Here is a 20,362-nt window from a genome sequence, read left to right as displayed (position 1 = left end):
GCTGCAAAGTGCCATGTGCCAGCACGTGTCCACCATGTGGCGATAAATGTGAATATACATGCAGACATCTTGTAATTAAAAGGTTAACATGCCGAAATCCTACATGTAAACAGCCTGCTCCATGCAGTCACGCATATAGATGGTCACGTTGCCCACGTAAATGTGGACAGCCATGTGTCCATTGTAAAGTAAGTATGACTTGTTTAATCATACAAAATGTAAATAGGTACAGTTTATATTTATTACATTGTATATTTAGTTGAAATGTTGAAGGAGGTATGTGAAAGAAAATCTTTTGATATCATGTTCTCTCAAGTGGATACATTAAAAATTATATATTTAATATATTCTGTATACATTATTTTTGAAAATATTATTTATTGGAACAATATTAAATTTAAACAACACTGAAAGCTTTGTTTCAGCTATTCATTTAATTAAAAAAAAAAAAAAACTTTTGCCTTGATAATATTTTGTACTGTACAAATGTATACCGGTTTCAGTGAAGTAACTTGTTTATCTGAATGATGTAACACAAAACACTAAATTGTTCTTTGAACAGGAAGGCTGTTGACGATATATTTTAGTTGATTGCAGTCTAGTTTTACTATTATTATTTATTTTTTTATTTTGAAATATTTACTGGATAGAGGACTGAAACAACTACAATGCAGTTCTTCTCTACACACACAGTTTAGAATTTACTCTTTGCTTACCCATAAAAATCGTCGAAAGCTTCATATAAGATTATTTTCTCTCTCAAATTGACATATTTAATAAGAAACTTCAGCTTCTAAACTTTTCATTCGTTTGTCTTTTTTTAATGTTTGCTTCGTGTTCTTTGAATTAGGGACTGTTGTACTCTTTTTATCTCGCCAAGATTCGAAAAGGAGAATCGAACCAGAGACCACGAACATAAAAGCATGCGGATTAGCCATTTGATCATAAAGAGCAAGAGAATCCGGTCGCACCTGTCCAGTTTGACGTATTAAGTGAATTTGAATAGGATGTGTTATTGCTTCTGGTGCTACTTTCTTCTAGTAAACTCGAGTGCTGGTGCAGTAAGAGGAATGAATGGGATTGGGATTCAAACGTACAACTAGTGGCAGCTCTTGAGAGAAGTGACGTCTGTATAACAAATTAAATAAAAATAAACTACCTTTATAGCTAGTTTGATTATTTTTGTTTGCTCTTGCAGTTACATATTAATTTTAATTTTCTTTCTCTAAAGATAAAGCGTATTTTAATTCTACGTTGAAAAAAGGTGATTTTTCTGTGTATATATATATATATATATATATATATATATATATATATATATATATATATATATATATATATATATATATATATATATATATATATATATATATATATATATAGTAAAAGCTTCATTCAGGTCTTGACAGATTTCTCATAAATGTAGACAGCACCCAAAGTAACCTTGGACAGCACCCTGATTTCTTTATTCCAACTGTAGATAGAATTTTGAGGCAGTCTTTAGAACAATTTTTTGGAAATGCTACAGGAACAGGAAATACATACTATCTCGCAGGGTTTATTTTGTCCGGGCCGATCGCCCTTCCTTGAAAATCTTCCTTAAATACTATTTTTTCCCTCCTGCAGAGGGCTCCGGGGTTCACTTTTCTCAACCTTCGGAATTTCGTTCTTTTGGGCGGACAATTGTATGTTTTGAAAAAGAGCCGTTAGACCAGTTGCTTTTGTGTGTGCGTCCCTATGATGTGAACGTATGGTCGTCGTCGTGCCTACAGTGTATAGTGGACAATACTGCTTCCATAGTTTAAATTTAATGTGCTTTACTCTAGTTCCTACAGTTATAGTTATTTCTTTGACCCGGTTAATTATATTAATAAATATTATATATTCAATTATAGAACCTTCTAATTTTAATATATGTGCATAGCAAAATACCTTTGCTTGGTTCGCACATATTTTTTCCTTTCTTTTTCCCTTTAATTTTTTTCCCGTTCACTTAGCAAATGTTTGTGTTCTTCAGTGTAGTTGGTACCCATCCAATGCATCTTGAGTTTCCATTGTGCTTGTATATTCCTTCGTAATCTATATTCCTCCTCATTTGTAACACCGTAGATCTTTCATAACAAGCTTTTCGGTTTTTATACTTAAAAAAAAAAAACGTGTTTCATTGTTCTAATGTCACATTTCTATTTGAGATGTTCGTCTGTTAGAACTATTGTGAACTTCTATAGAACACACTTCCAATATAATCCTTATTGTTTCCATACGCTCATTATTTCAACACAAGTATAATCAGTGAAACAGAAAATAGGAAATACTGTAATTTTAGCTTTTGTGAACAAAGGTAAGGAAAAATGGCATAAAACAAACACGAATCTACATTTATTGAAATTGGAAACCAAGAATATCTCCCTCAATTATTGAGACATGCGTTTCCATTTCCTTAAAAGAATTTGTAAATTCATAACACGATAGTAAAGTAATAAAGAAAATAGTCAATATAATATTCTGTTGCAGCAATTCTAATACGCGTTAATTATTTTTTAAATAGTTCCGAAGTACTGTACATATCAAAAGTTATCAGTCTTTGTAGTTTACCTGTAGGGGCTGTTATACCTTTTCCTTCCTATGAAACAAATGCTTATAACGTTTTAAAAAGTAATGATATTGCAGTGAAATACATCTTAAATTGTGCGATGATCTGCAAATTTTTGGTTGGCAACACTATCACAGTGATGAGGTTGGCAACACTGGTGACAATAAAGGTCATGAAAATTGCGATGGTACAAGAGAAAGCACAGTGTGTGTGTGTTGACATGCAGAGTTGAACTCAGGTGTGTTACTGCAATGAAACTTCAGACGACTGTACACTCCTGATGTCAGGAGTATAAAGAGTTGGCACAGTCAGTTTCTGGCTACCAGAAGTGTTTGTGATATGCAAAGAAGTGTTCGGCCGCCAGTAAGCCCAAACACTGTGCGAAGTGTTGCCGACAGCCTGGAGAGAAGTCCAAGAAAATCGATTCCGTGCCGGTCATTGGAGTTGGGAATCTCTCAGTCAACAACGTGTAAGATAATGCGTAAATATTTGAAAGCCAAACCGTACAAGATCAAATTTGTGCACGAACTGACAGAAGATCAAGTCACGAGACTTGAGTTCTGTGAACTGATGCTAAAACGACTGGATGATGAGGGAACTTCTGAAGTTACTCATGTTCTCAGATGAGGCAACTTTCCATGTAGGGAAAATAAACGAGCATAACTGCCTTGTTTGGGGAACTGAAAACCCTCATGAATATGAAACGCACGTGTCAATGAACCACCACATAGGCCCATTTTTCTTCGACGAAAACACTGTGTCAGGGGAGACATGCCTTCAAATTCTTACAAATTTCCTGGTGCCCGAATTGGTTAGATTGGGAATAAAGGATCGCATCCACTACCAACAAGACAGTTCCCCCTCCCACATTTTGCACAAGTCGGCAGGGACTACCTTGAGCATGAGCTACCTGGCAGGTGGATTGGACGCAGAGGCACCACTCCTTGACCCCCCCCCCCCCCAAGTCCTCCGATTTTGACACCCTGTAATTTTTGTTTATGGGGTCACGTTAAGACATAGGTGTATGCGGAAAAACCAAAGGACTGGCGTTACCTGAAAGCTAAGATTAGTGAAGTGATCCATGACATTTCTGACGACACCAGACGGAATATCATTCACGGATTTCGCCGGATGTTGCAGGGATGTATGGATGTTAACGGAGCTCAGCTGGAGGTGTGGCGATGATGGCGGCGATGTATTTATGAATGATAGAAATTGTAAGTCTTAATAAAGATTTTAAGATTTATGTCACTGCAATATCATTTATTTAAAAAAAGTTATAAACATTTGTTTTATAGCAAGGACTTTATAACAGCCATGTACAGCAAAGAGATGGCGATACAAATTGAGAAACCTCGCCTAGGAGTCTGATACTTCGATCAAACGCCTAGGAATACATAAATGAAATATGAATTCAGAAAGATTGGAAACAGGCAAAGATGGATAAAAGACAAACAAGGGGAAAGAAGAAGAAGAGGTTAGATTAAGGATGAGATACTAGAACTCAGAACCATTATTGCACTAATGTCTCCACGAATGGTCTCGTTCTTTGGACGAATCCGAGCAGGCGACGTTCTTGGGCAATGGTTTATGAAATGAAATGAAATCTTTCAGTTTACGTCCCACGGAGATGCCGGGTAGGTAAATGAGACGATGATGATGAGAAATGGTGGAACGAATAAAGTGGAAGGAAACGGGAGAACCCCGAGAAAACCCACAAACACAGTGTTTGTTCACAACAAAGTCCATTTGGCGGAAACTGGGATCAAACCGTAGACCACACGCACCAGAGGTGAACGGCAGTGGTTTATGGCTGGACAGACTTTTCTAACGCTCAACATAGCCATCTTTGAATGACTTCTCCCAATGGCGAGGTACAAACTGGGAACTACTAGAGGCGCCAACTTAATGCCACGGTCAGCAAGTCGGCTGAGCCGACTTAAGTTTTCTCTATTCCCACATTTGATCTTAGGCGTTCATCGGCTACAATGAACTTAGAAGCTGATTCTTTTGCACATCTTCCGGAACTTGAACACTAAGTCATCCGTCACTCAATCGTCTCTATCAAACGCATTCTCACTTAATCAAAGCACAAACCATACACGAAGTGATATCATGATGATTACTCGAAAAAAGGTCTGTACAAGTAGGGAGAGCGAACACGCTCGCGTGTGTATGAAATGTGGCTACAAAGGAAATTACCTTTAGTTACAGCAGTTTTTGGAAAATGAATTTACAATTGGGGTATCCAAAATAATGACAACAAGAATTCTGGTTTACGAGATTCCTTCGTGGTACGTCCAGGGTCCCTTCACAATACAACAGGACTAGGGGGCAATTGGATCCTTTCACAGTGTCATTGGAGTTTAATGTCTCTTTCACCAGTGAGGCTTGTAAGACGCGAACCTACTCTTCAACGTGGAATCCAAATCAAATGAGCTCCATCCTGGAATCGAACTCCAGTATTCATCCCCGAAATCGGCGTATGCAAACCATATAGCCACATACGTTCACAGTTCAATATCCTGCTCGTACAAAATATTGTCTCAAAAGTTACAGTAATAAAATAATAAGGGATCAGCTGCATATTTGTAAATCAGCTGCACAGTATATAACATCGCTTACTGTCTGAGAACATCGAAACTAATTCTGTTTGTATCTTTCGCACAGGAGACCCTGGTTTGATTCCCAGTGGAATCTCAAGTGATTCGGATCAGATCTGACTTTAAGCTGTAAATCCACGTCACGTATAGACTCAACGCTGAAAGGTGCATTAAACTCTAACGAACGAATCAATATTTTAATGTATACGTATTAATTATATTCTTAACTAGTTCTTTTTTGCAATTGTGGTTCCTTGATATGATACCACATGTTTCAGCATATTGTATTTATAGATGTTGGAAGGTTATACATTTAGTAACTCTATATTAAATCCCTTAATTCATTTCTTTCAAAGGAAAAGTGTGAATGGAGCTGTGAGCATTATCGATGCACAAAACGTTGCTACGAGATGTGTGATCGACCACCATGTAACGAACCATGTAAGAAGATTTTGCCTAGATGTGGGCATCCATGTGTTGGATTCTGTGGTGAACCGTGCCCACCTCTATGTAGAATTTGTGATAACTTTGAGCTTACTGAAGAATTTTTCCTTTATGGAAACGAAGGCGATGAGGATGCAAGGTAAGTGTGGTCAGTTTACAAGTATAAAAAGTAAGACAAAATTTCGACTCCAGAAACCTCCATATGCGTTCTAAACTCATAGATGTTCTCCCTGCTGGTTTATTGGTTGCTGAATAGAGACGCTTAATAAACAGACTTAGAGGCAATGTAAACCGGAATTAATTTTATTGAAGGAGAAACTACTTCGGATGTATCCATATTTACAGGACTGAAGAATACACCAATGATTGGAATCGAGAAGAGAATGAAATAGAAAGTAACTTCTGACCAGAAGTTTGCAACTATATTTTTTCGATTTTGCTCATAACATTTTTCGCAACAGGTATCATTTTTGTAGCTACATACAAGTTACATAAATGAATGCACTAGAAATTATGAGCTAATACTACTGAATGTGACAATTGCGGCTAGCGACAATTGCGATTATGTGAAACCAGAAAACCACTATCCTTTGAAGGCTAATGCGCTATGACAATTGCAACCACCTTGTTAATCGTCTTATAACTTGATATGATATTTAAAATGAATATTAGATATCGAGAATGAAAACTAGCCATGACCAAAGATCACTCATTATACAACATACTTCCATAATAAATATTGTGTAAATTTGGTATATCACATCGTTTGAGGATATCTTGTGTCGCGGAACTGTTTTGACAACTTGTAGATGAAATTAAAAAGAAATCAAGGCAAAAATTTTGTACACAAATTTACAAAACAAGACGAGAAAAATCGAGACGAGTAAAGCTTTCCAAGAATCAAAACGAGATGTGAGAGAATTCTTCGAGAATCGGAACGAGACGAGACTTACACAAAAATTTACGAGACGAGATCAGATATTGTTTCTTGCCACGAGAGCAATACTATTAAAAGGAATAATTTTTTTCAATGAATTTCATAATTTATGTCTGCACTGATTTTGCATATTATTTTGTGCAGTCAGGGGCGGATTAAGGCTTTTGGGGCCCTGGAGCTAACTATTTCAAGGGGCCCTATGTAACGAATAATTCCAGCGCATAAATTTTCTTTGCTGCCTCTCACAGCCTCATAGGCTTATTGACACACAGATAACTATGCTGTAATATTTTAATGTGCTCCAAGTTTACAATATTTAGTTTAATTACATTCATTATTAACATATAACGTCATATACTGCAGTATAACACACAAATGCCAAATACAAGCCAAATAGTCAACCTCACAAAATGAGTATCGTGAAGACGCTGGTGGAAGAAGACCGACTTTAGCGATACCGCGAGCGTAGTGAGCGGGGAAAAATTTAGCGTGGGTCTGGAAAAGCCTATAATAAGTTGATTAGTATATTTTAGTATTAAAGAGAGGGATTCTTGGGGGCCCCGGAGTCTGGGCTCCATTGGCTCCGTGCTTAATCCGCACCTGTGTGCAATTGACCTACAATTGTAATGGATTGTATTTTTTAGTTTTTAATCTGAATATGTTTGATATCGTAAAGTTTGTTCTCATAAAGTACGCGAAGTATAGTGTTCCAGCTACAAATAAAACATGAAGTTGAATGACAAACATTCTGTAAGCCAAACAATACAAGGAAAACTCATAATATTAACTTAAACTCCCTGGCGCTGTAGTCTTGAAGGCTGTGGTTGGTCAGATTGGGGACATTTAATTGGGTGTTAACATATCACCTCCCTGATATTATTCCTGGCTTTCTAAACAAGAGTCTGCTTCATTTTATTTAAATAGTTTCCCACTTGCTTCTTGATACTGTCTGAATACAGAAAAATCTGATTCCACTGGGAATGGAACACGAGATCCAGAGTGCCGAATCAGAGAGACAGGGAAATTCCCCCCCTTACTCAAGATTTGGAGAAATTCTTCCCACTAAAATATCGTATGGTTGAAAGAAATTTATAAGTTTCTTAATCTCTTGACCATATGATTTCACACTTACATTTTTATTCAAATTCACTGGCTTTCAAAGGTTTTAAAAATGCATGTAAATGGTTGGGAGACGAGGAATGAAATAATCAATAGCTGAAACTACCAGTATATTATGGTGTATTTTGAACAAGTGTTCCGCGGTAATTGCTTACATATAAACCTTCCGAGACCAGTTGCCTATATTTTTACTTCAGATGATTCAGATCGGCCTGGCCGTTGTTGATGATAATGCTTTGAGTGTTGTATTCCCTCTGTTACGTGCCTTCCTTTGTTTACCACGTAAAAATCAATATGTGTAATTCTTCCCAGACTTAAGGCCTAAAACTTTCACTCTTTGCACACCAAACTCCTCGAAATTGCATTACCTCGAGATACACAGTCAAGTTCCTTCGCATCAGTGGCGATATGAGGATACCGCTTTATATACACCGGTGCGAAAAAGTATGGATTTCTTTAGAGATGACTCAAGTTACACAATTTTGGGCATATGTCTCTTCATATTAAGGATCAGAAATGATTGAAAAATGAACTAAATACAAAAAATGCACTGTTTGACAAGACTTGTTGTAAACACAGTTGTTGGTAGATAACAATGTTTGATTTCTGATAGCAACGAGTCATCCCTTTCCAAACCCTTCCTTTTCCCAAAACAATTCCTCTACTCTTGTTATAGCTTCACCACCATAACTTCGAAGCTATATATATTCTTCACTTTATTAGATGTACAATTTCTTGTCCTCTGCTTGTACTTCCCTTGGGAATTCGATCAAGAACTTGTACTTGCTCCTCCCAGACCAGGAAAGTAAAAGCTGTCACCTGCATCTGTGTGTATATGTTCTTTTCAACGCTGCAATGTTCTTTATCAAAAATGATAGTTATACAATACTACTTCAAAAGTAAAAAAGTATTGAGGTCGGGTAACATCTGGAAAAATTTTGAGCTGCATACGACAGTTAGTTTTCATACACCTTCCAGAAGAAATTCACCATATTATTACGAGAAATGATTTCGGCTGGAATGTTAAACACGGTGGAGCCTCAAGGATGCAAAGTCTTTCAGGCCTACAAACAGTTACACATTGAAGAAAAGTTTGTTTCAAAGAAAAATACACAGTGCGATAACTACAACGTCGGTAATATAAGCCATATTGAAACGGCCTTCTGTTATTGATTCCATTTTGAAAGAACACATGTTTCAATCAGGAATAAACTCTAGTATTCAGAACGAGTTCATGCACCTAATGATATTCACTCTTCGGCTGAGATTACTGGAACTAAGCTGAATACTTTGGGTGAATGAGTGACTCTACTTCTCATCAGATACACCTAGCACAGATGTCAAAAGTAGTAAAATAGAAGGAAATTGATTTTGAGAAAACAATAGTACTTGTTAGTGAGTCTTTCCTTCGCTTTTTAGAAATGAAAAAAGATGCGGAAAGCTGGGTTGTATTAACTGCGAAAGAAGTAGAGGTTGATGAAATGAAGGTAAGAGATTATCTGTCACTGTTAAGGTGTTAATCAGTGAATTAAATAAAAAATCCGAACAATGTCGAAACTGTGACACTCACTCACTCAACTTGGTGGGTATACATGCAAGAAAACATGACGAATTGATTGTAACGTTTCTTGGAAGCATCGAAGTCCTCTAGGGTAACTGTCCCAATAATTGACAGTGTACCAGTAATTGACACTGTCGTCTTTTTTCCGACGCAACAAGACTGCGGGACTAGGTAGAAGCAAATGCTGCCACCTTTTCTTCCTTTGCGGTGTTGTTAATCCCACACCATTGTTGATATTTGTCTCTAAGTAGTAGTTCTCCAAAGAAAACAGAAAATCGATGGACAGTGAGAAGTCAATTATTTTTTCAGCCTTCTAGTAACTGTTACGCTTAAGGTAAGTTGTTTTCATATCCGGCGCATATCAAATGGATCATAATAAAATCTGACGAGCTAATGATCTTTTGATGTAATTGAAGGACTAATAGATCAGACTAAACCAATAAATATAGCTTTCCGAAAGTTACACCAAGTTTTGAGGAGGGTGTCAATTATTGGTCACAGGTCAGCTACAATGACCAGTAATTGACACCCCTGTCAATACTGGTGATTTGCCTAAGCTCAATAAATACCAGCAGAAATTTGTATGTCGTGTATTACAGTGAACTTAAGTTGACTGGTAAAGTTAAAAACATTATTTTTTATAAAATCCCAGTAGTTGACAGGGGATATCAATTACTCGATCAAGGGGTGTCAACTACTAGACTGCTGTAAAAGAATTGTACAAACTATTTACCAAGGCACAACTTGCGATTAACAGAGAACCGACCTTGCTTTTTCGAAGAAAGAAAAAATCTTGAAGTGGCAAATACCTTCTTGGTACGGGATTAAGTGAGTCTAGGCCTTTTCCTTACTTTTCTTTGTCTTTTTGAGCGTTAAGTGTGACTATTAAGCAAGTGTTTTCCCTTAATCTACAGTATTCCTACTTGGCATGTTACCACGGGCAGAGCAGCCTACAGTAGCGGATTGGTTTAAAAAAAAAAAAAACGAAGAAATTCATATGTTTATGCATACTGTGAAATCTTTCATGAAACTAAAGAAATTTTTTACTTTGTTTCTTTACAAGTGGAATCACATCTATGGAGCAAAGTGAAATCACATATAATAGGTCTATGTCAACTTAGAGTGAATCTTTAGCTAGTTAGTGATCATTTGGATGGAACGCAGCTGCAAAGTGAGCACACCTACAAGCAAGAGGGTACAGTCTTCCTTATGTATTGGTAATAACTCAGAGGAAAACGAAAAAACAGGTGTGACACAAATGTTAGAAATACTATTCGTGCCATCAACTTCGTTCCTTTAGATTCAGTCAGGTGATGAAAATATCAACTCTTCCGTGGAATCGCTCTGTGGAATCAGACGTTGTTCTGATCTGAAAGATGACTTATAGTGCAAAAGCAGAAGTGAACCGAGCAATACTGTCGGTTGTGACATCCGACGTTTGGAATAGTTATTATCAAAAGAAATAGGAACAAAAACTTCCAAATCAGAGTTATAGAAGGAAGGAAATTATTCCGGGAGCAGAAGAAAAAACAAACTTCAAACTACAAACGCACAAACCACAAAAATTTCAAAAGAGAAAGAAAGCAGTCAGTAAATTTAAAAGTGAACAACAGTACGTTGTCTGAAGAATCAAACATTCAGTTTCAAGCATCTTCTGACGAGAGTCTGTTAATGGACAGTCACATTCCAACCACATCACATGAATTATGAACGTGTAATATTGAAAAAGGGAAATACTAGTTGTTTATTATAATGAACGGTTTTATATTGGTCGCATTATTACTAATGATAAGGACAGGGTTCATGTCAAATTTCTTAGATAACGGAAAACACATTTGTGTAGCCAAAAGTGACAGATATTGATAATGTGGAGATAAAATTCATATTTTACGGACCGATTACACAAATTGGCAATAGTTCCTTCATTGTGGATAATGTCGTTATGTACAAGATCGAAACCTCATACCGACAGATGAAACTATCATAAATGTCTTCCGGCATCACTAGGCCATTTTCGTTATTGTGCTATGCGATGCTGTTACATTAGGACATTTCAAATAAGATAATATTTCACTGATAGTATTAGAAAATATTTCACGTTTCAATTATATAATTATTAGTACTTAATTTTCTTGTCATATGTCAACTGGAAACAAGATTAGAGCTATGCTATGAATATTTGTATAATTTTAGTACTAACTTCCGTTGTACGCAAAAATAGTACTATAATAGCTATATTAACGAAAGAAATAAACATGTTTATCCAGGTGGAAACTGTTATAAATCAGCTTGATATGTTGGTAGAAAATTATATGGTTCATTAGAATAAGATATTAGGAGATGTCAATTACTGGGTCACAATGTGTCAATTACTGGTGAATCTTACAAATCTTGGTGTCAATTTCTGGTACAATGATCAACTTTTCGTATACATACTGTAAAAAATAATAATTATTAGTCTATTATTTTTATGATGGTCTATATAAATGAAGGAAGGATGCCTTCGTACCTCTACGAGAGATCAGTAAGTCAGGCTCATTTAAAGGGTGAAGAAACTTGCAATTTGTCAAACACTGCTCTTATACTGTCAATTATTGGGACAGTTACCCTATATACTCTCTTCGCTCGTACAACACAGCTCTTACAAAATCTGGAAATTGCTGTTCCTGTGGCTCTAAAATCGGACCCAGAAACTAAATGGAGTGCGAGGGTAGAAATCGCAAAGTTCATCACTAAGGATATTGCAGATGTTCTTTCAATTATTCAGATCATAATAGATGATAAAAGTGAAAGCAACGAGACAAGAAGTTATGTGATAAAGTATACGAAAGCTAAAAGTGAAAGCAACGAGACAAGAAGTTATGTGGTAAAGTATACGAAAGCTTGTTTATTTAGGTTTTTTTTTTTTTCCACTTGGGTGGGGATTTTGAAACGAGAACACCTCAGCCAACTGATTTCAAACGTAGCACCAAAATCCTAAAGTGGCTCCGGAACTCTTAAGATGAACTTCCGTGGTAGCCCTAGGCTTAAAAAATCTCAAAAATCATTTTTACGCCTAAATAAAATCTTGCTTGTAGGAGCCACGATAAAGGATATAACGTCCGCCAAAAATTAAATATTTACATTAACAGACGTCAAAGAAGAAGGAACATTGTATCCACTGAGATTTCGAGAGATGAGAGGGACTAACCGCTAAGCAAGAACTCAAAAAGGTAACCAAGAATTATCTTGTTCATGTTCTTAATGAAAATTGATAATAGATTCACTTCTTTGCAAGATGCTCATTCAAAGTTCAGGTTCCTTCTGGACGTCAATACACTATGTTACAGTGCTGATATTTACGACTTAAAAAGCAATTGCAAAGCCTGAGCAAAACCTACAGCAGTAATGTTGATGCATAGTAGTTACATGAAGGAATTTTGGACTTCAGAATGTTGCTCTCAACTTGTACTGCAGAAATTTCAACATGTGAAGATCTTCTCAATTTCATCGTGGCCATGGATATAAGAGTCCCTATCCGCGGAACGCTACCAATAATAAACCATTGCTGTTTCCATTACTAGTTAATTATGAAAGATCAGTCAGAAATTAAAACTAATTCCTTCATACTTACAAGCCTCCACGGGAGTGTGATCTTGTTCTATTATATGTTGAGAAAAAAGTAGTTTTAAAAATTAGAGTAAATTAGACAAGTTTGCAGGACTTTAAATAAAAAAAAAAGTAATAGCGTAACCTCAAAGTTTCTTCAGTCTTTAAATTTTTGAATCTCTTGTAAATGATTGCGGTAAACTGAATAAAATATTTTGAACAATAAAATGTCGTTTTGTCCAAACTCAGGTTACAATCGTATTTAACAAGGAAGTAGAAAAAAAAATTCAAAAAAGGAATTAAAATGATGAAATTATTATGAATGCTGGTGTGAGGGATAGGGGAGGAGGATAGAGCCGCAAATTCCCCTCTTGCTTTAAGCGCTATTAACGCTAGATGCGCCACTAGTAACATGTAAAACGTTAGTCTGTTTTTCCACAGAGTCGTATGTAGGATTTAACACGATGCAATGATGTGTAACATGAGTAATGATAAAATAAAAAATGTTAAAGAAAACGCAAATATGAGCTTTGTGCATTGTATATTCACATTTTTATTCCATTCTTCTAAACTACGTTGTGATATTGCTGTGTTTTTCGAAGTACTTTTTATCGAGCTTTACAAATGGAATCATTCGACTTTGAGATTAGATTTTTTTGGCTAAAGGTATCAATAAAGTGAATCCAGTTTTTATTTAGATTGTCAATTTAAATATTTAACTGCTATTGCATATTTTCTATTAGAGATGTTGAAATATCTACATTCCATTAAATGTTTCTTCTTTTTAATATTTTAGATAAACTGAAATTGTGTTAGGTAAACTCAAACTGGTGAAATGTGTATATGTTATCTTCATGTCCTTTGATTCTGACATTTGTCATCCAATGATTTATAGAATATTTCTCTTACATATATTATGTTAATGTTTCTTTAAAGGTTTGTGTACTTAGAGGATTGCCGACATACCATTGAAGCGGAGGGGCTCGAAAATTGGCTAAAAACATCAGGAGAAGGAGAAATAACACAGAAAGTATGTCCAAGATGCCAAACACCCATTAGAAGGAATTTCCGCTATGGAAACCTAATCAAGGAAATGTTTCGCGATGTATGTGCTGTAAAGAAAAAGATCTTTGGAGAAATTAAGAAAATTGAGAAGACTGAACAATCGCTAAGACTTGGGGTGCCGGCACTTAGGAATAAAATATTAAAACCTGTACCAGTACAAAACGAAACACCTGATAATCACTCAAGATTAGTGGAGCGCTTAAGGTTATTGGCAGTTCATCGTACGACTAATAACCTATGTGAGTATCGTTATAGTAATTTCATAATTATTTGTATTACATTAAACGTATAGAATGTTAATAGGAAAATCTTGCTTGAGCTTGAGCTTTGATAGCATGTTAAATGGTTCAAAATAGTAATAAAAGAAAATAGATTTGAAAGGAATACTTCCGCTGTTATTATGTTCAGTAGCATATACAGTTGTATTCAATTTAATTGAAGAAAGGTAATTTTTTAAGGTACAAAATCATCTTTCCGAATGCAGCATCAGACAACTGTCAGTGTCTTCCGTTTGGCCTATTCCCAATTCAGAAGTATAGTGACTCAGTGGTAGAACACTTACCTCTGATGCGTAGGGTCCCTGGTTCTATCCCCGACCAAGTTAAGTTTGTGATGGGCAACATCGTATCCGTGCGTTTTCACGGTACTTCTGTTTCCTCCCACATTCTTATTCCACTTATTTTTTCCATCATTTTCTTGCCTTTATCATTGGTCTCCGCTATCCTAAAGAAAATAATTGAACTGAACATTGAACTGACATTGTCGTGGGACATTGAACTAAAATATTTAATTGTATTTCCTATTCCCGATCCACATAACTTACACGCAGTTTATATCAGTATCTTAAATGTGGGCAAAATGGGGAGTTCGTGTTTTACATTTCTTATATATTTCTACAAAGGGACTTAGTGGAGTAGTATTTTCTATTATTCACCTTTTTTTTCAAATTCTCGTACGTAGTGATTCAATAACTAGGAATATGTATCATAAAATATTGGAATTCAAATAATTTTTATGTCCTTATATTTTAATTTTTAATCACCTCGGGATGTGGGCTCCTGTTCTATATGTTTCGTACTTAAACTAACCAAACTTTTAAACAAATCTGGAACAAAATCAGTAGTCTGAAGGAAAAGCCCATAAAGCTAACTTAATTTCGAAACTGTAGTTTTTAAAATTTTTCAAGCATAATGTGAATCGACAAGCACGGTTGACACAAGATATATATATGGAAAACCATCAAGGTGTGGTAACATTATATTCTCATATAATAATAATGATCCAGTTTTCATTTAGTCTGGAAATAACTTTTCAACCAAACGTTCCCATAACCTTCTTGGTAGAATTATAAAAACCTTAAGTTTAAAATTTGGTTTCGATAAGTTGAACGGTGTGGCCTCTAGGCGAGCATATATCAGGACGAACATACGGACAAACATGTAAAAATAACCTTTTTCGGTTTGTAGGGGCTGTGAAACGTTTAAATTCGTTGAAGTCTCAGATTCGATTTTTTTTTTTTTTTCACTATCACGACATTTGCTTGTCTCCTATCATCGCCCGGAAGTAAAAATAGAGCTTTTTCCAATGTTATAATAGTACAGCTGATTTTACTGCTTTATCTGAAGCCAAAAGTTTCATCATTTTTCCCTGTTTTATTTTCTACTGACAGTGGGCAAAACAAAAAATTCTTAACTACGAAATAAGATTCAGGTAGGAAAGAAAAAAACGTAATGCGAAATGTTATTCTGTTGCTTATAACTGGCGGGGCACCATTTGCCACTAGTATAGACTAAAGGATTTTAAATTAGCGTGTAAAGCTATCGGTAGCTAAGCGAAATAGGAGGCTAAGATCCTCTAGCTCTCTGGTTATTGGTTTAATGCTATAACTGCAGATACTTTCATATATACCTAAACTTACTTTATAGCGTTTAAAACAATAGGATTCCCATCTCAAAATCTGATTTTTGCTATAGATATTAATATTATATACCAACGTACAGAAAAAGGCACATTACTCTGTACAGTGTAACACCGTAATAGTTTTTATATTTATTAAATAGTAAAAAGAAATTAATATCATTTTTAGTATAAATTTCCTTATATGTTAATACAGAGTACTGGTGTTTTCACAAATATTAAGTTCTGACTCATTCTCTTGTTTAATCTGATAGTTTTCCCCCTTTCGTGCTTTTGTACCTTCCCTATCTGAAACTTCTGTTCCTGCTTAGTTCCAGGTTCAAGATTTTACTCTCACTTCCAAAAGAAAATCATTATGTTTGGTTATAGGTGTATTTGCTCTTTAATATTGATAGTAAACATTTTTCCAAGTACCTGGGCACATGTTTCTCTCTACTGCCATAAACTATTAGACTAGTGGCATAAGACTATTAAGTAAAATAGTTTCCTTAACTGTGTGGAAAAATATTCTATTATGTTAAAAACTTCATATCTTATTGTGTGTTACAGAATTTATTCTTGGTTCATTATGCCCAACATGCATCGTAGAACAATTAAAATGACTGGAAAGAAAATAAAATAAGTTCAGAATTGTGTGGTGTTAAAACGATTTTCGAAATGCTGTGTGATTTGAGATGCTGCCCCTCTGCCCTATCCTTCCATAAATGGTATACGCGCACGCCTATGACTGCTACCATTCTCGGTCAACTGTTTTACAATTTTATATATAACTTAGCAACGAAATGAATTTCAATGTTTGCAAGACAGAATTTGAAACACGATAAAGACTGCGTACTTAGCTTGTCTCGCCTCAAATTACTAACGTCTGTCTCTATGTCCTTTCAAAAATGTTTGTGTTTCGAGTTATGAACATCCCTCTCAGCCTCATTCCAAATTTTGAATAGACTAGTTCGAGTTTATCTTTTTCAGTCCTTGTTCCATGATATGTAAATTATTTTATATATTACTTTTCTTAACACACGACTGTATTTCTTGTTTAAAAATAATATTGCTACTTTTTTTTATTATTCTATCCCTTCTACATAGTTCTTGTTCAACTGTAAATTTTGTTTGACATTTTGCAGCAGCCGAAGTTACGCAGGTAGCGGCAGGAACGAAAGTGATGCAGGAAACGGCCGAGTACTTGTACTCCTCTCTCTTTGGTTTTGGTAGAAGAAAACCTTTGCATGACCATATGAGTATTCTAAATCTTGCTCACAGATATAATATTCTGCAGGAGACCTTTGATTTGGTCCGAAAGGCAGTTCCAAAGATTTCTCCCGAGAAGTTATTAAAGTTGAAAGGTTGTGCAGATAAAATATTGGAGAACATGAATAGGCGTAAACAGCACTTGAGCAATCAGGAGTTAGAGGTCTTCGATTTAGAATTATCTCGCTTGAGAGTCATATCTTGGCTATATCAAATTCGAAGCCACCAAAATTTTCGGATGAATTATGGGTCTAACCAAGAAGTAAAAGACATGTATCAGGAATGCAAAAGACTTGTTTTCAGCATTGAAAGATGGCCGAACAATGATGATTTAGTAACGAATAAGTTAAAGGATCTTGCGAAGAAAGCTGAAGCTTCTGGCATCAGCGAGGAAGAAAAGCGACTTATTGTTCGAGCAATGGCAAGGACAGAAGGAACAGGTCATTGGTTCAAATGTCCCAATGGTCATCCTTACGTCATTGGTGATTGCGGCGGTGCGATGGTAACTAGTCGCTGTAACGAATGTGGGGCTGAAATCGGAGGCGGACGTCACAGGCTATTGAATACCAATCGTTTCGCTCCTGAAATGGATGGTAGTGCTCGTCCAGCGTGGCCTACCTAAATATGGTGCGATTCATTTCTTAGTACACTGAGGCTGGAGAGAATCTAAACTGGTATAAAGAGGCAATATATACTGTAATATTTTCATATTAATTCTTGATATTTAATCTGGAAATTGTGTCAAGAACTTTATAACAGTGTTTCTTTAAATATTTAGATTGTTCAGGATCAAGATGTATTTTTGCTAAATAACGAGAATTTAGAATATGGTACATGTATTAGACCAATAATATATATAGGCGTAAAGGAAGAAATGAATAATACTATTGTAAACAGACTTTGGCTGCAAAATAGTCTGTTTATATGTTTTGATGAGAAAGTTATCTTTTTCACTTCTGTTCCACGAAGAAAACTCGGCAGTCGTTTTTTTTAACGATTTAACACAATATTCCTTTAAAGAAAACAGTAGAATCCTTTCCTTAAGAAGGTTATGTACACCACATACGAGCTAAAGCGTTGAATTCTAATGTTATCACAGAGAACCAGTTTTCCTAGATGAGATTTTCCATCTTTCGGAGCTTTCTTGATACTACTGCCGCTCCTAAGGTATAGTTGGGTTCTCATTAATGTTCATCTCTTTCGAGAACTCAGACTGTATACTCAGAAGCTCTGGAGCAGGTAATTTTCAGATTGAGAAACTGAATTAAGTAGAAATATATTGAAAGTAAATTGTAATTTTCATAATTTGAAATCAAAGAAATTAAAATGAGAAATACAAGGATGTAAAAATGCAACTTCTAGAATACTGTGGAGCACTGTTCCACATGGAGAATACTGTGGAAATTTTAAAATGATCTTACCATGTTGTGTATATACTTGTACGGATGCCAGTGTTAGAAAGGAAATTTTAGCATTGTTGGATTAAAAAAAAAAAATCTAGAACGTTTTTCCTCTTCCAAGAAAATGTTTGTGCTTCTTATAAAACATAAACAATGTGTCACTCCTATAGCGTGAAAATTCAAGTAATTTAAGTTCGCTTTGCTTCTTTGAGAGATGAAGTGATTAGGTTTTTTATGTTTAGTGCTGCATTTGAATTTATGTCGGAAAATGTATGCCACTGGATCTGGGTGATATAATGATTTGTATTACTGCCTCAGTCTTGCAGTTCGAATGTATTTGAGTTCTTATAAGGCCTGCCATTCAGACTAATGTTTTACATAGAAGTATAATAATGAGAAAAACATTTCAATATTTCTTTCGTTGTTTTGCCCGAAAGAAATCCGATGCAGAAATGGGGATCGTCAGACATAATACAATTGAAAACCAAGTACGAATTTTAAGTATGTTATTATCGTTTCAACAAGTTTGAGCACTTCCAGCAAATGCCAGTTTGAAAGCAAAGTGTTATTAGAAATGCGATATGAGGTAAACAGACATGTAAAATTTTTCATAATATATAAAATATTGTGGAAACTTGAAAATTATATTGTTAAGATTTGATATATATCCGGACTTAAAATGTTAGAAAGAATAGTACTTTTAGTTTGGTTTGAGTATCAAATTAAATATATATATATATATATATATATATATATATATATATATATATATATATATATATATATATATTTTAAAATTTTTCTCAGATCCATATCTTTAACACGAAACTCGCAATATAAAACTTTACAGCTAACATTTTATGTTGAATTTGTAATAGATAGGGATATGGTCTGTGGCAAATTTTCTGTTTTGCATTTTTTAAATATAAATAAAAATTGAAACTTCTGTCCCAGAAAAGAGTATATAAGAGTTCTGTGTTTTTCTGCTCAGCTGTATAAGACACATATAGAAAATAAATTTAGTAATAATACAACGATACAGTTCAAAATGCAAACAATTAAATTGATTTTCAAAGGTTGGAAATTGATTCCAGCATATACAAATTTCTCGTTGCTGCGACATTTGCATTGAAGGGTAAATCATTCATGTTTGCGCTTTAATTTTACACATAAAGACCTGCGTGCCTTACTGAAAGGAGTGCTTATGGCAGAAATGAGTAATCATTCTCATTCAGTGTTTTTATCTAAACGTGAAAGAGTAGTCATAAAATTGCACATATGCTGAGTTTTCTATGTCTTAAACTCATGGACTAGTTTCTGTAATTAATTGTGTGTGGTTTTATTTTATTCAAAGGAAGTGCAGTTAATGATATATATTTCTAGTTTCTCATATAAGAACGTAAACTAACAGTTTAGTCATGCGTGAGCCACAGTGTATTTTTGTTAGTGTTTGTAGTAATTGGTTGAATGCATTTTTGTAAGTTAAGCTTTAATTAAGATGTTTAGGTATAAAGAACTTTTTCGTGTTTATGTAATGGTCTGTATAAAATAATAGTGATTGTCTAGTTAATTTCGCTTTATTTAAAAAATATACATTGTCTTTTGGATTAATAATGTATTTTTCTGTTAATTACGTTGGCTTCTGCTGGGAGCAGTTAGAGAATAAATATATTGGTACTTGAAGTTAATTATGAACGATTTATTAGAAATGTACTGAAAATATGTGATAAAAATAATATATTTATCTTGTATTTTGTTACACTTCGTAATTACACTAGTCTTGTAACAAAAAACTGACAGATAGGAGTAAAAATTATTATTATTATTATTATTATTATTTTTGACAAGAAATCAAACAGGTCGCAACTATGTGGAAAAAATTAAAAT

The 20,362-nt window shown here is 34.9% G+C and overlaps 1 protein-coding gene across 2 annotated transcripts in view; it reads left to right on the top strand.

Moving 5' to 3' along the window:
* LOC145690456 (NFX1-type zinc finger-containing protein 1-like) overlaps positions 1-18,113 on the top strand; it is a 157,774-nt gene extending 139,661 nt beyond the window's left edge. For both annotated transcript variants that reach the window (XM_081765364.1, XM_081765362.1), the window contains 4 exons: positions 2-188; positions 5,553-5,779; positions 13,782-14,149; positions 16,952-18,113. In XM_081765364.1, the coding sequence (XP_081621490.1) occupies positions 2-188; positions 5,553-5,779; positions 13,782-14,149; positions 16,952-17,697 (1,528 nt within the window). In that variant the 3' untranslated portion in view covers positions 17,698-18,113. The remainder of the gene's footprint in view (position 1; positions 189-5,552; positions 5,780-13,781; positions 14,150-16,951) is intronic.
* Positions 18,114-20,362: the final 2,249 nt, after the last annotated feature.

Source organism: Thermobia domestica, chromosome 1 (assembly GCF_964235325.1).
Source record: "Thermobia domestica chromosome 1, izTheDome1.hap1.1, whole genome shotgun sequence".
In the NCBI taxonomy this organism is placed as follows: Eukaryota; Metazoa; Arthropoda; class Insecta; order Zygentoma; family Lepismatidae; genus Thermobia; species Thermobia domestica.
Note: the sequence above shows the minus strand (reverse complement) of the source record. Positions and strands in the feature narration are given on the sequence as shown.